The sequence below is a fragment of the Thermobia domestica genome, chromosome 13 (assembly GCF_964235325.1).
Source record: "Thermobia domestica chromosome 13, izTheDome1.hap1.1, whole genome shotgun sequence".
NCBI lineage: Eukaryota > Metazoa > Arthropoda > Insecta > Zygentoma > Lepismatidae > Thermobia > Thermobia domestica.
Window position 1 is genome coordinate 10,762,062 of NC_137466.1, and position 17,212 is coordinate 10,779,273.

At 34.5% G+C, this 17,212-nt stretch overlaps 1 protein-coding gene across 2 annotated transcripts in view; it reads left to right on the plus strand.

Annotated features, from left to right (window-relative positions):
- Window positions 1-12,595, plus strand: part of LOC145669116 (uncharacterized) — a 71,182-nt gene extending 58,587 nt beyond the window's left edge. For both annotated transcript variants that reach the window (XM_081737457.1, XM_081737456.1), the window contains one exon: window positions 9,428-12,595. In XM_081737457.1, the coding sequence (XP_081593583.1) occupies window positions 9,428-9,468 (41 nt within the window). In that variant the 3' untranslated portion in view covers window positions 9,469-12,595. The remainder of the gene's footprint in view (window positions 1-9,427) is intronic.
- The last annotated feature ends 4,617 nt before the right edge of the window (window positions 12,596-17,212 follow it).

Below are 17,212 nucleotides of genomic sequence, written 5' to 3' on the forward strand. Positions count from 1 at the left end.
TTATTGATTTAATAAATGATGTTGTTCGTACACGAAAATATTCAAGAAATCCGATAGGCATTCACGAGTTTAAAAATTTATTGGATGATCTTAATGTACCACGTGAATTTATTTCTACTCCTATAGTGAAATCACATAGCAAAGTTAAAAAATCACAAAGTCCAACACTAGTAACAAATATTTTTAAAAACTGGAAAGAATATAAAATGTAAATAAAAAATGGGAAAATTGTCAAAATTATATTATGATTATACAAATCCTGCTTCTTTATCAAGTATTAAAACATTACAAGGAAAAACAAAATTATCAAAAAAGAAAATTAAAAATTGGTTAGCATCTCAAGATGCATATACATTACATGCACCAGCACGTAAAGTATTTGAACGTAAACAATATTATGTTAGTGCACCAAATGAAACATTACAAATGGATTTAGCAGATATGCAAAATATTGCAAAGTATAACAAAAATTATAAGTATATATTATGTTGTATCGATATTTTTTCACGGTATGCGTATTGTGTTCCCTTAAAAACAAAAACAGGTCCTGAAATGGCAAAAGCAATCAAAAAAATTTTAAAAATTTTAAACTACCCGTGTTTAATGTACAAACGGATTTAGGTACAGAATTTTATAATCAACATGTAAAACGTTTATTTAAAGAATACGAAATTAATCATTATAGTGTACATTCAGAAATTAAATGTGCATTAGCTGAACGCTTTATAAGGACATTAAAAGAAAAATTATATCGTTATTTTACGGCTAAAAATACATACCGTTATATAGATGTCTTAGATCAATTTGTAAAAAATTATAATCATTCGTATCATAGTAGTATTAAAATGGCACCAGCCAATGTAAATTACTCTAATGTTGATCAAGTTTTGAATACGTTGTACGGTGATAAAACGAATAAAAACAAATTAACATGTAAATTTCAGCCTGGTGATTATGTGCGTGTTAGTAAATATAAACATAAATTAGAAAAGGGATATTTACCAAAATGGTCACAAGAAATTTTTATTGTTGATAAATGTATTCCGACAAATCCTATTACATATAAATTAAAAGATTGGAATGATGAGGAAATTAAAGGAATATTTTACACAGAAGAATTACAAAAAGTAAATGTAAATTCAAACAAAACATTTTTAATTGAAAAAGTACTAAAACGAAAAAAAGATATGATGTATGTAAATTGGTTGGGATATCCATCAAGTATGAATTCATGGATTAAAACAAATTCTGTTCAGTCTTCAAAATGAGTTCAATGATAGAACATGATTTCTATGTTACTCTTCCTTCAAATGCTAGTAGTGAAATTTTTACTGATAATACAACTTCTTCATTTATAGTAAAGTTAGCACAACCTATTCACTTAAGTGAAGGAGAATGGTATGTTGCATTAACACAACTTAATGTTCCTTTTAGTTTTTATAATGTAGGTAAAAATGAAAAAATTGTAATTGAAACCATCGTTAATGATGAACTTGAAATTGTACATGTTGATATTACACCAGGATACTATACTTCTATTACATCCATTTTAGAAATGATTCCTGAAGAATTACGCATGTTAAAATATTATAAAAATAAAAATCAAGTTGGAATTAGACATTCTTTAAAATTAAAAGATTTTTGTGTTATTGGAATGACACGCGGATTGCAACATTTACTGGGATTTATAAATGAAAATACAACGGAGTTTACAGATGCTGTTTTTGTAAAACCAGTTAATGAAGATGTTCCAACCGTAACACGTGCAAAATTTCCATGCAATTTAGAATATAATATACCAAACGTTTTTAATGTTTGTGTTGATATTGTAAAACAACAAGAAAATATTGGACCAGTACTTCGTAAAGTTAGTGCTTATAATATTGAGCACGGAGATGTAAAATGTTTTCTATTTCACACACCACAATATGTTAAAGTTGTAAAATCTTATTTTAACACGATTGAAGTAAACTTAAAAGATGAGCACGGTTTAAAATTGCCATTTCAATTTGGAACTTCAAACTTAACACTTCACTTTAAACGAAAATGATTTCTGAAAGTATTGATGATAGTTTTTACATTACACTTGTATCAAACGCAAGTACTGATGTATATCCTACAAATAGTCCAACACATTTTATTAATCAACTAAAAAATAATATTCAATTATCAGAAACCGATTGGCATGTAGGATTAAGTGAATTACATGTTCCTTTAACATGTTATAATGTTAACGATGGAGAAAATGTTATGTGGTATAAAATAAAAAATGAAGAAGCACAAAAAGGTAAAATTGTAAGTGGATATTATCACTCTGCACATCATATTATTGATGAATTAAATAAAATATCAAAAGATATAAAATTTTCTTTATCAAATATTGTACAAGTAGATTGTAGTGATCGTGTTGAATATGCCTTATTATCAGCAACATTAGCAATGCAATTAGGACTTCGTCAACATAAAGATCTTGTTTTGTATAAACGTGGATTTAAACAACCGTATGTTGATATTGGATATCCTCATCAAATTTTTATTTATACTGATATCATACAATATCAGTTTTTAGGTGATACAAAAGCACCTTTATTACGTATTGCAACAACATCAAATGTAAAATACGGTAAAGTAAAAACATTAACATTTCAAGATATTCATTATCTTCCACTTGCAAAGTTTTCATTTAACAGTATTGAAATACTATTAAAAGACCATGCAGGACGAAATTTGCCATTTCGTTCTGGGACACTAAGTGTTACACTTCATTTTAAGCGCTCTCCTAATAAAAAGTAATTAATTAATTATATTTTAAAAATGAAATTTAGACGACAATACGGACATGGTATCCCATACTTTTCAGGACCTGTATATCAACGGGGACATGGTATAGGTAGTTTTTTCCAAGGATTATTTCGTTTTGCATTACCATTTCTTAAACAGGGTGCAAAAACTTTAGGTCGACAAGCATTACAAACGGGAATACAAGTAGCGGGTGATGTATTAGAAGATAAACCATTTAAAGAATCTGTTCGTGCACGTGTAAAACAAGCTGGTGAAACATTAAAAACAAAAGCTGTTAACAAAGTTGGTCAGTTATTAACTGGAAGTGGTAAAAGACGGCCACGCAAGCGTAAAGCTCCGGCAATTGTTCGCTTTGGACCTCCAACTAAACGTAAGCGTACAAACAAAAGCAAAAGCAAAAGAAAAGTAAAAAGAAAAATAAGTCGTGTTACAGATATATTTTCATAATGGCACTACTTAATTCAAACAGTGTGGAATGTTGTACCAATGATTTCGATTTATTTAGTACTCCAATGACACAAACTGCAATTGAATCGTGCTTTAATGCTGAATACCGGCCAATTTCAACATTAAGTTCTGATGGACCTATTGAATTTTTTATTCCCGGTGAAACAGGAGAATTTATTCATACTGCATATCTTTATCTTTACGTACGTTGTAAAATTACAAAACCTGATGATACACCATTAGCTGACACTGATGTTGTAGCACCAACAAATAATTTCCTACATTCATTATTTAGTCAAATTGACATTTCATTAAATGATAAATTAATTACTTCTTCATCAGGATTTTATCCTTATCGTGCGTACCTTGAAACATTATTAAATTATTCCCGTGATGCTTCTGATACACATTTGAAATTAGGTATGTGGTATAAAGATACTGCTAAACAATTTGATAGCATTGGTAATGCTAATGTAGGTTTTCAACAACGTGCTAATTATATTAAAAATAGTAAATCGTTTGAAATGTATGGTCGTTTGTATACAGATATTGCTGGATTACCAAGAGCACTTGTAAATAAAGTAGGTCTTCGTATAAAATTACATCGTAGTAAAGATGCTTTTTGTTTATTATCTCCTGTAAATACTTCTTATAAAGTAAAACTTGAAGATGTTACTCTACATATACGTCGCATTGATGTTGCACCTCATTTGGCAATGGAAATCAATACTAATATGAATCATGAAACAGCAAAATATCCCCTTACAAGAGTACAAACAAGATCGTATACTATTCCTGCAAACGTTAATTCATACAATCTTGATAATATTTTTCTGGGTAACGTACCTAAAGGTGTTGTTATCGGGTTTGTTTCCAATTCGGCATTTAATGGAAAATCTGAACTAAATCCATTTCATTTTCAACACTTTAACGTTAACAAACTGCAACTACAAGTTGGATCAAAATCTTTTCCTCCCAGTCCCCTCACCCCCGATTTTAAAAACAATTTGTACCTTCTAAGTTACCATTCTCTGTTTTCCGGTACTGGTTTATATTATAAAGATGATGCACATACTATTACTCCTGAAGAATATCCACACGGCTATACTCTTTATGCATTTATTCTATCACCTACAGCAACATTAGATGATTGTACTTGGGACCTTGTGCGTGATGCGCCTGTAAATGTTAAAGTTTCCTTTTCTGAAAATTTAACTGAGCCTATAACATGTATTGTTTACGCTCAGTTTGATTCTTTAATTCAAATTGATAAAGATAGAAATATATATACTGATAATACTTTTTAAAAGTATCATTTTAATAAAAGAAGTATAACTGTTCACTTCTAAGCATATGAATTACATGCGCCCTACTGGTACAAAGTGTGTTAAACATTGTATATTGTAATATTTGTGCTTGATTATTCAAAGAGTTGCAAGGTATCATACTATGAAGTTTCTCAAAAGTATTTTTTATGCGTTAGCACCATTCATCGTTATTGGTAAAGTTATAAAAAACTCTGTCATGAATATTTTAAACATATTATTTCGTTTTATGAAAATATTCCATATACTCCACTAGGTCTTCCAACATATACGGGTATAAAGTGATGTAAAGTGATGTGAATTTAAAAAAACAAAAGTTATGTACACGGATGATTTAATAAAAGTGTTACTTCGTGATAAACTTACTGGTGCAAATGTGCATGGCATTTATCCTATTGATAGAATACCAAAAACTGTACAACCACCGGCTGGACTTATTATAAATTTAAGCAATTCATCTTCAGGTGGCACACATTGGGTGTGTGTATTCATTGATGAAAATCAAAGAGGATACTATTTCGATAGCTTAGCATTACCATTTCCAAAAGAAATAAAAACTTTTTTAAATAAAAATTGTAAAATATATTTTACAAATAGTTCCGCATATCAAGATGATAATTCAATCTTGTGTGGACAATTTGTGTTGTACTTTCTGCATCATATTGTACGAAAGAAAAGCTTTAACGAATGTTTAAATTTGTTCAAAAAAAATAATCTTAAACAAAATGATAAAATTGTATTCAATCATGTAAGCAATATAATGAAAAAGAAAAACAAGTAGATTAGTTTAATAAAAATTTTTTATTTACAATTGAAAATCTTGTATTTTTATTTACAAGAACATATCATATTCTTTTTACAACTTTGCAAATGCATTAGTTAATGTTATAGTACGTTGAAACTTCCACCAATAACATAACTGTTGTGCATTACGAAATGCACATCCTGATTTTTTCTCAAGTTTAATATTTTGTTCATGAAAAGCACAATAATCATTAAATACGTTTGCATGCATTGTGTTTAATGGTGGACACTGTTTACTTTCCAAATCAATAACATTAGCTAGTGCAAAAATATTTTTAATCCAAAGTGTTTTTTCTGCACCTTTACAATAAAAGGTTGCATCTTGTTTACAAAGTTGATATATAAGGTTACGTATGTGTGATACAGTATAACCGCATTTATCATTCCAAGTTAATCCATGTAAGTTTAATGTTAACCATTCAATTTGTTTTTGACATCCTAATGGAAGTATATTGTATTCTACTGGTGATTTTATTAAACAATGCAAATTTACTGTATCATCACACGCAGTTAAACAAAATTCACGTATAATAAATTCATGATTTGAAATCTTAAAACCTTGTATGTCAATAATGTATTCATTAACACATGGTGAAATTTTATGTTTACGTTCTAAGAAAAATGGTATAATTTGTCCAACAAATTCAGTGTTCTTTAAACAATCACGCACTTTGCGTATAAAGTTTATACTTGAAATTTCACTATGGTGTTCTTCAAACACTTCAAATAAATCAATAAGAGTTATGTCGTTGGATAAATATCCTACAGCAAAAGTTCCAATATCATCGTGAAATAAACATTGATGTTCAAAATGCAGCAAGCATTGTTCACAACAAATATTATTATTAAAACGTAAGTATGCACTTAAAGTTTTTAAAACACAAACTTCACTAATATGTTCTTCATTACATGATACACAAAAATTATTTTCGAAATACATTATGTACAGTACGTTTTCTTAACACACTTCACTATACTCGTTCGATCTGTCTTTTTCAAGGAAAATACTTAAAAGTTCTTTTCGTACATTCACATCCACTGATAGTTCACCAAATGTAATATTAAAATAATCTCTTGTCAATGTTGTAATAACTGTATGTGTTTCTGCATAAATGTCAAATAATTCCTCCTGTACACAAGGATTCACTAACACAGACCAAACACGAATGTCTAAAACGTCATCATTACAATAAAAACATTCATGAGACCATTCACATGTATCATGCCAATAACATGCATAGCATATTAAATAATCATTTGGTTTCCATTTCGCAATGCAGTCTCTTACACAGTTCACATCCACATAGTTAACACCACATTCACAGTTCCAACTTAATTCTGATAAATCAGGTGAACATGGCGGCGTGTCCACATTTGATACCACTTCGTCATTTGATTTTGCCTCAAAATCTGAATTATCTTGCGAAAATTCATACACTTCATTATCTATTCCCGCATCACTATCACTTGCATAAACTTTTATATTATCGTTTTCATATCTTTCTAATTCATTTTCATCAAATGTACAATCTGGAGAATCTGGATATTCATTCTCAGCGTCTAACTTATGCTTCACATCAATGTCTTCTACAAACTGACGGTTCTCCATCGCTAACAAAACTATACATGCCTATTTTTTAAAACCAATATTTAAATAAAAATTTCAAATGACGTCACGCGCTCGCGCCCGCGCACGCGGGTATTTTCCGTTCGCGCCCCCGCGCCTTCCCGCGCCTTCCCGCGCCGCGTCCGCGTTTCCGCCGCCGCCGGGTTAAAAAATCTTTTTATAACAATCCGCTATTATTCATCAGCTACATTAATATTCTTTAACGCATACAGCTGCAAGGTTTCTCTTTACATACACCTGCAAGGTTTCTCTTTTATTATTCTTTATAACAAGCTAGCATTGTTCAACAAGTTTCCAAGGTTTCTCTTTTATTATTCTCTTTTATGTCACTACTATACATACAATAGTACAACAACCATTACCTGTCATCATATGTCATTTAAACAATAGTGTATTTCTATACAACTATACTCTCTAGCCATTGTCTGCAAGACCACCCACTGGTGCTTCTCTCTTACGTATACAATAGGTTTCTATTGTGTTTACCACCCCTAACAAAGGACCCCCTGCCTCAATGGTATGTGGACAAACTTCGATATGACTACTGGGCTTACTTAAGACAAAATTTTCTTACTCCATATACGACTCGAACACGAAATTATAAATGAAGTATCAAACAGGTTCACTACATTACATAAACAAAACAACACACAAAAGGTAAATAAAATAAAAATAAGTCGTGGCCTCATTTTAGTAAAAATGTCTACTATTAGGGGCCCTCGAAATAATATTTATTCGTATGGCTTTGAGATTTGTCAATATTGTCCAATTAATTAATTTGTGATGTATGGAACGTTCCCAGAGGCGTAACTAACGACCCTGCAGACCTTGCCATGCGGGAGGGCCCACAGGCTCCGGGTGCCCAGAAAGAGTAAGAGAAAGATGGAAAGAAGAGGCCTATTTTTGAATTTTGCGGGGGAGCACACGCGATCTTTTTTAGTTGCCCCAAATATTAATTCGTGGGCTCCCTCCTAGAAAAGTCTAAGTTCTGGCGCTGGGCGGGACAGTATAAATGAGTTGAGTACTTCATGGAACTGCTATTTTATCTTATCTCCTCTACCGTTAGAGGCAGAGGAGAGGAAAGAAAAGCCGTAGCATATTGTAGCTGATTAGAATGTTGAAGTCACATATAAGTAACAGTTTGTGAATGATAAACTAAAATAACCTAGCTCAGCGTTTCTCAAAGTGTGGGTCGCGGGTCATTTTTTTTCGGTGGGTCGATAGAAGTTTTTCCTTCTAATTATGGAAATTTTATTTTCAAGTACCATTCAGAAAATGAAAATTGGAAGCGTTTATTAATGAGGTGAACAATACAGTAAGTGGTTACTCAGAGCCCTGGTTACTTCCTTAAAGGCGTAGAAAAATGTAAGCAACAGCGATGGCGGGGATCAAGACTAAATACAGAAATCGACTGCAAGTATCCAATTCCTTGCGCCTGATAGTAGCTTAATTCGTCAGCGTGGATATCAATACAGTTATTAATAAATATCGAAAACAGGGCACATGCATCGCATGCGACTCATTATGAATAGTTGTACAGAGATTCTGCTTTCCAATTATTTTTTGTATATCATGTGAATTTTTATTTTTTTAGTCTAGAAAATAACAAATTAGAGATATGATTTACAAAATTTAATTATTTTGAAATACATCCCCATTACGTAGAATATCCATGTGTATTTGAATAAAAGTAGGTGGGCCACAAAATGCATTTTATTATTTAATGTGGGTCGCGGTAACAATAAGTCTGACAACCACTGGCCTAGCTATTTATTTCATAGTATGCTTCATATTGCAGAAAATAACATATACTGCTAATAATTACGATCTCTACTAGTTTCTGTTTTACAAAACATTTATTTTCTGTAAGTTGACCACTTACTGTATAATCGATAGTGAAAGAATAGAATCGATAGTGAAAAATGGGAAAGGTTTATTGTATTTGATACTGTTCTTACGCAGAGGCGGATCTAGAAAGTAAACCTTGGGGGGGAGGGGCAACCAGAACTCAGACTATATCATGAATTTACTATAAACTTTCAGAAATAAAAAATAAATTATAGCTTTAATTATTTTTGTCACTCAAAAAACTGGCTAGGCTTAGGACTCCCCGGCCCCAGTCTAGATACGCCACTGACCTTACGTGCATTTTCTATAGTACGTGTGTTTTAGTTTGTGTGCAAGTGAATGCGGAATATATATATAACCCATCCCAGAGTTTGGAGCTATTAAAAGTACAAGTAGCAGTATTACAACCCACCGCCCCTGACATTATATCACGCAAATATTGTATTCTCTTAAAGGTATGTATACTACATATTAACTTTTTCCACGTAGGTACAGTAGTTGTATTCATTTTGCATTAGATACTTAACAGTGTATATTTTGGGATAATTCGAACTTCCTTTGTGCTCTCTTGTAGTTAAAATTAAAAAGTCTCCGCTGTGTGCATACTACAAGTGACAGAACCTTCTATAAGAAAAAGAACACCTTTGGACTGGCGCGATGGAACTTCTGCATCACAGGGCTGAGTCCTACATCTGAGCCACTGCATCCCGAACCAAGACGCTGTTCGGTACGAAAACACCTTAGATACCAATGATGTGTGTTCTGGGCTTTACGCATTATCGTAATCGTACTTCTAATGGTTTGTAATGTTGTAATTCGAGGTAAAACATGTATGATACATATGATGAAGATATCTATGTTCATCCAATTGTCTGTATGTAACATTTCTATACATGGGAGCCCGAAGGGGAGTGCAAGATGGGACCCGAGACCCCTCGCTCATGACAGTGTATTAAATTTCTTAAGATGTTCTTAATACCAATAAAAAATGCCAAACGTCATGTAGCAACCAGAGATTTGAGCCCCCTCTAGAAAATTTTCTTCGGGCGCCCATGTTTCTATATGATTTAATCTTCCATTTGCACATTTCAGAATTTCTTTCTTTGTTCCCATTTTCGTTAAAAGAAAATTCCCATGACTTTTGCTGTAATCTTCATATATTGAGATAAATAATATGCAAATAAAACTTTTTTTATTAAAAAATCGATCTTTCCATTGTTTCTGGAATTAAAAAAAATTCTGACGTTTCAAAATTCCCGAAAATTTTACATTTCTAGTCTTAGAAAGACAAGAAGAAGTACCTAGAAAGCTGGACAGAGGTCGACACTGTACGTACACCAACTCGTAGGAAGTACTTTGTAGTACATAAATTTGGTTACAGATGGCAGCAGCTTTAAACTGCTTCAGCAAGTATTTGATTTGCGGCTGTTTTTTTTTTTTTATTTGTTTTCGCTATTCTTCATTTCTGTGATTAGAATATTATCGTACAAGTTTATATAGGCCCTCAAAGTTAGCTACAAGTAAATACAAACATATATATGTACCGGATTTACGTACAAGCTAAACAAGCTATAACAAAGGGAACCCATTCGCTTGGGGCCCCAATTTTTTTTTTTTTTAAATCTGATTGTAATGTAATCTCCAGATAACAAGAAAAAGCATGTAAGATAAAATGCACAAGCATGTGTAAAATGGTGTTTTGTATTATGAAGCAAGTAATATGGCTCTATTTCTCAGCCCCACTTGTAAAGAGGCCCCTGTTACCCAGCCCCCGTTATAATGGAGCCCCCGTTTCGCAGCTGCTTGTAATGAGCCCTTGTTTCATTTAGATATCCATTAAACTCATAAATTAACATCTTGGCATATATTCAAACCTAAAAAACGCCGACATTTTGTCACTGAAAAAGAAAGCTTGACGTACAAAGGGCCCCTTTCAATAGCTTAGGGCACCATGAAATCTACATCCGGCACTGCTCTGGTGTGGTAGAGTCTCATAAGTCCATAAGTCCGAGTCGTCATATGTTCCTCTCTAAGCTTTTAATGGTGCTCAATAGAACAGTGATTTGCTCTCTCCGTAAACTATCACTGTATTCATAGGTTGAGTTGATTTTGAGTTTAACGTCCCGTTCAGCAGCGAGGCTATATGAGACGTGTACCTACTGATTAACGTGGAATCCGAACCACATGAGCTCCCGCCGGGAATCGAATACGGGACTACTGTATTCATAGGAACAAAAACAAGTAGGTCTTGGGCTATCGTGACTTTCTGTAGGCCTAATTTACCGGGTGTCTTAGATACTCCACCAGGATACAAACATTATTATTATTATTATTATTATTATTATTATTATTATTATTATTATTATTATTATTATTATTATTATTATTATTATTATTATTATTATTATTATTATTATTGAAGGTTGTGACTGAAAATAGGAGTGCAAATTTTTGTTTCAGATATGAAACAGTACCGTAATTTCAGATTTTGTCAGGGGGTGGGGGAAAGATTGTCCACCGCCTAAGAGTTCCATGTTTGTTTATTAGGATATAATTTATTGAAAAGCATGTTTCTCAAACTTGGCACGCCTACAGCTTAACGTGAGATCCGAACCACATGAGCTGCTGAAAGAGACGCTAAACTCAATAATCAAATCAAATGAAACCAAACACGCGGGGGAGGAGGGGAAGGAACAAATTTCCTTTTGTTTTCCCCAAACGACGCCTCTGGTTCGAAAACGTTATTGGTCATATATGATAGATGAAGGGCTCGGGAGGAAAGCATGCTAAGTAACAATTGTGTCATTTTTTAATTGGATAGTTGCCGCGCTGCCAGAAAAAATACATCGCATTGAATACAGTTTTATTATATTACAGTAAAATCTGTGAACTTGGCAACCATGGGCGCAAGCAGGATTTTTTCTAAGGGGGGCAAGACATATACAGTAGGACGTCGATAATCCGAACGTCAAAAATCCGAACGCGGTCCCTAGAAGTTTCTTACATTTTGTCTTAGCGCTAGCGATAAGCAAACAATAGGGTTGTCCGTCGGCGTTGTGTGAAGTTAGTGTTTTTACAAAAGCTCATTCATATGTAATTGTTTGTCATACATATTTTTATTTTCATTTTACCTTAGGTTTATACAAGTTAAGTTTTAAGTATGAGTTACAAGAACAGTGTAACTTATACCGCATTGCCACGTTACATGAACCTTGCAGCTGTCATAAAAAAAAATAAAAAAATCATGAAACCCTAACATATTTCACCATGTAAACATAGTCTTGAAAGGGACATACAACATTTTTTTCCATCTTGCAAGGAGTTGAACCATGTGCAACTTTCTGGGACGTCTTGCATGCTACCTGCTATCGCCCTCCCGCTGACATAAAGGAAAAACGTGTTTCGCCCCTTCCGAAATAACGAATTCTTTTGGACAGGGAGGGGAAGTGCGCCAAAATACACGATTTTAATTAGAAGGTTCACTGTTTGTCCACTAGAGTGCAGTGCTGCATGGGTGAAGATACCTTTGTTGCTTTCAGGAAGTTGTAATATGTAAACAGTAAATAAAAAGATTGGGTTGCAAGTTTTATTTTTTTATGACAGCTACAAGATTCAAGCAAAATGGAAACGTTGTCTTAGTGTATGAGCACGTTCTTCAGAAACACTAAGTGTAAGTAGTCTTACGTACAGTATTGTAATTACTGTATATACTCTGTATAACCACTGTATCAATAAAAGAGCATACCGTACAATATATTTAAGCCTAAATGGTATTTTCTTGGTCATTTTCGAAAATCCGAACTCCCTGTGGTTCCAATTAGTTCATATTTTCGACTTCCTACTATATATATATATATATATATCAGGGCCAAATTTTCCGGTCGCCAGGTCGACAATGGCGACTAGAAATTTAGAGCTGGCGACCAGTGTTCAGTAGGAATGGTTTCTCCCTAACTCACTGGACTGCGCAGTTTCTGTTTTGCACGAAAATAATCGTCACTGGGTGAGAGAAAACACCGAATGTGAAATCTTCACAACTGACAGAAAGTCAAGTCTTCACAAGATTGTAATTCGGCCCTCCTTTCCTGCCCTCAGAGTGTCTTAGCAGAGTGAATAGAATATAAACTTTGTTTTCTTCACTGACGTTGAATCAGACACTGAAAAAGATTTACGGTGAAAACTTGATTACGAGTTTCCCAAATCTGCTTCCAATTGTCACATTTTGTTCAGTTTTACCTGTGAGTATGCTTCATGTGAGAGAGGCTTCGGCAGTCTCAACAGACTGCCGGAATTGACTGAAGACCGACATTGGATGATTTGCTGACAATTTCCATCTATAATCCTTCACTTAAGGACTTTGGTCGGAGAACTCAATCGACACTTTAGGCAAGATAGAGAAAGAGCGTTACACAAACGTGATATTTTCAAGATATTTTTGAATACGTTTATGAATATATGTCCAATTCAAAATTGATTATCCTGAATCTACTTGTCTGGTTTTGAAATTTTATGTCCTGATGTAAATCTCTTTCTTTGTCAAACCAACGAATGTCTTGGGAGGGGGGAGGTCACACTGTAAAAAATCGTTGTGTTATTTCAACGACATGCCTATGCGTTAACACGATTGTTTAAAATATAACACAAACAAGTGCTTAGAACAACTCACTCTCCATTTGGAGTTGTGTGTCAAATGCCGGTAGTTGAAATGACACACAACCTGTGTGTTAAATTAACACAAGTGTAGAATCTTCGGTTTCTGCGTGATTGCCAAATATGTTGGGCATCTAATTATAAAGGCTTATGAATTGAAGCTACAGACAAACACAGTAGAAGAAATACTTAAACAAATCCAGGTATACGCAAAATTTCAAAATGCAAACCGCGCGATGTGTTTTCAATTGTTTTACATAATGTTTCTGAAGAAACCCTAACAGCACAAGATGTGCTAGGCATGTGCCATTTAGGTGTTCTAAATTCATCTCCCACATTTGATGCATTTATTGCTTCTTTTTCTAAGCGATTGTGTACTAGAATCAACAAACGCATCAACTTTATTAGATGGCAACTGGCGCCGATCATTTTAAAGTGAATATGTAAGAACTATAAAATAAAGTAAATAGACAGTCGTCATTTTGTTATAAAATTAGGTCTACATGCCGAGCAGATTTTATCTTATCCCGAACGGTTATGGTCGAATATACGCGGGTTAAAGGAGCACTCTGATTAGCCAAATTCAAAAGACTTCAACAATTTATCCCTCTACAAGCGACGTTTTCCTCATCGCCTCCGTGGCCAAGTCGGAAGAGTATGCGGCTAGTAACTGAAGGGTTGGGGGTTCGTTCTCCCCCCGCTACTGGAATACATTTCTCTTTACTTGTTTAAAGTGTTTTTTAGACTCAACATAATGTAAACACATTACGCACATAGACGATTTAACATATTTTGAGGGAGTAATTTTGTGGTTCATTAACGCTTACGGCACGGCTCAGCACCGGTTGTGTGTTAAAGACGTAACACACCCTCTGTGTTAAACGCTGACACCGCGGGGTATGTGTTGAACTAACACCGTATAGTGGTAGTCACACTGGAACCACTGCTCTGTGTTAAAATTGAGTTGAATTAACACAACCATTTTTTACTGTGAACCTCTCATAATTTGTACGTGATAGATGTTGACGACCATCATTTTTGATTGGCGACTGCGTCTGACTGAAATTTTGCGCCCTGCATATATTCCACTTTTCCTCACACAATCACCTTCTTAAGAGATGTATGTGCGTAATCCTTCATATCAAACTGATCAATTATTTTAGCACATAGTATAACTTTACGTTTGCAAAAGAAACAACAAAGGGTGAAATTATCTTTTCAACTCAACTGACGGATACTATCACTCAAAATAGTTTTCCATTGCATTCATCAGGTTGAATACAATCATTACTAAAAAAATGTAAACCATCACACGGGAAAAGGGAGTAGGTTAATATCTTGGGGATGGGCTCGACTAAATTTTGTTACTCTTAATCATTTTTTGAATGTTGATTTTAAAAGCAAACTTTTGTCACCAGAAGAGCCTATAAATGTTAACCTCTTTCGAAAATCCAGGGAGGGACAATTGCCCCCTCTTACCCTCTCTGTGGGCGCCCATGCTGGCCACCTCTCTAAGTTGGCCACCTGCTTATATTGGCCTGGTTCCTCTTGAACCTGCATTTTCTGATAAGACATTTGTTACTTATTACTCTGTAAGTTGGCCACCTGTCTATCTTGGAAGTTGGCCACATTGAAGCAATGCTTACCCTATGATGATAATAATAAATTTACAAAGGTTGTTCAAAAAGTTTTGCACAGTGGTCTCTATTTTTTGTATTTTTTTAGCACCTTATTTTCAGTTTCAGAACAAAGTTGATAAAACACGAGCAGTTGCAGTTAAAATAAATAAATAAAATAAAATAAACATATCTTACCCAGGAATATTTCTAAGCTGCATGGAAAGAAATGTCTGGAAACTGAAACATTATGTGTTTGTTTTACAAAACTAAATTTCGAAATAATTTGGCAACGTAGTTTTTCGGTCATTTCAAAGACTGGAAAGAGAATAAGATGTATTGAATCCCAATTTAAAATTATGGTCTTTGCTGTTTAAAACATTTTCGATATACCTAAGTACCAAACTATTAGAGGTGTCATTTTCCGCCTTTCTCTTGTGCACACATCTATGGCTTAGACCATCTAAGGGCAATTCTTCCATCATCTAACATATCCACCCCATAAAATGCCGCATAGCCGGCCCTGGCCCTTTCGGGCTGTTGCGCCTTAAGGTTTGGTATATATTAGGTATATTGGAAGTTGGCACAACTGTAACAAAGTATTTATTATTATTATTATTATTATTATTATTATTATTATTATTATTATTATTATTATTATTATTATTATTATTAATAGTGAACATACAATTTACCTCGATGTAGACCTACTTAACGTATTAAATGAAATCATAAAATAAGAATATTCTTACCTTCTTCATTCTGAGAATTCCGTTCCATTCCCTCCTAGTCTGGAACAAATATCACAGCCACTTCTCTCCACATTTTTATTTTTAAGTCACGATTGATGAAATTTTTGAGTTTTACGTCCCACGGCTATGCCGGTTAGGCTAAAGGAGACGGTGATGATGAGAGATGAATGAAATGTTGGAGTGAAGAAAGCGGGAGGAAACGGGAGAACCCCGAGAAAACCCACGCACACGGTGTTTGTCCACCACAAAGTTCACGTGGCGGGAGCAGGGTTTGAACCCGAGACCCCAAGCACAAGTCACGATTGATGTAGTTCGGATCTCTTAAATTATATAGGCATGGCCTATTTTGTATTTCGATTATAAACGCCTCTGTGTTAAACACACTAACCATGATTGGAGATGTACACAGGTGTGGCGGGCCGGCGGTATGCGTTTGCGTAGACCGGCACCCACACAAGAGAGTTTAGTAATTAACCAAAATACTCCTAATTGGTCAACAAAGTTTCTGCAAAATCACCAATTATAACTCGAGCGGCAAAGTTATACTGGAACAGGAACTCAGCTAACAACCAATCTGAAGATCTTAGCTTTTACAAGATAGGGATGGCCTGGGCAGGAGACTTAACTTCTAACTAGAGAACAGTGGAGTCGTTATCTCGACGAAAACTTGATAGTTACCAACCCCTTGGGATATCACTTAAAGCAAAACTCAGAAATAAAGTTCCTTGCAGTAAGCCTGCAGTTTATTGTTCCTAATGTTATTACAAGTCCACGAGCTTGGGGCACTAAGTGTAACTATATGTGTGGTAAAGAGTTTGACTTAAGTGACGGGTTCCAATCGATAATCACTGCACAGAGAAGCATAAAATAAAATAAAACTTCACTAGACTGGGAGGGCACGAATCAGTCCTAGTAGAAGGTTAGGTGCAAAGGTGTAACTATTTGATTTTTCGTATGTTTAGGCCAGCTAGGCAATGAACCTAGAGTCTGTGAAAGCATACATCAAATACGGGAGTGACAGAACTTCGACCGTCAACTTCCTAAGCTTGCCAGCAGTTTCTGGGCGCACAGGTCCCGGCTGGAGCTAGCTTTCAGAAGTAGATCGCCAAGTTCGAAGGAGGTAACTTTGGCCGTCAGTTTCCTAAGCCGACCAGCGATTATGGGCAGACCCCTGGCTGTCGTCAAGCTTTCAGAAACAGAGTGCCAAGTTAGCCACTAGGATAAGGTATGGATGGAACCAAGAGTGTAGGGAGGCCTCCGGAGAAGCCGAGAGAGTAAGAGGGAGAATGACGTCTAGGACAACTAGGAACTTACTCGGAAATCCTGGGCTAGATCGTGCCT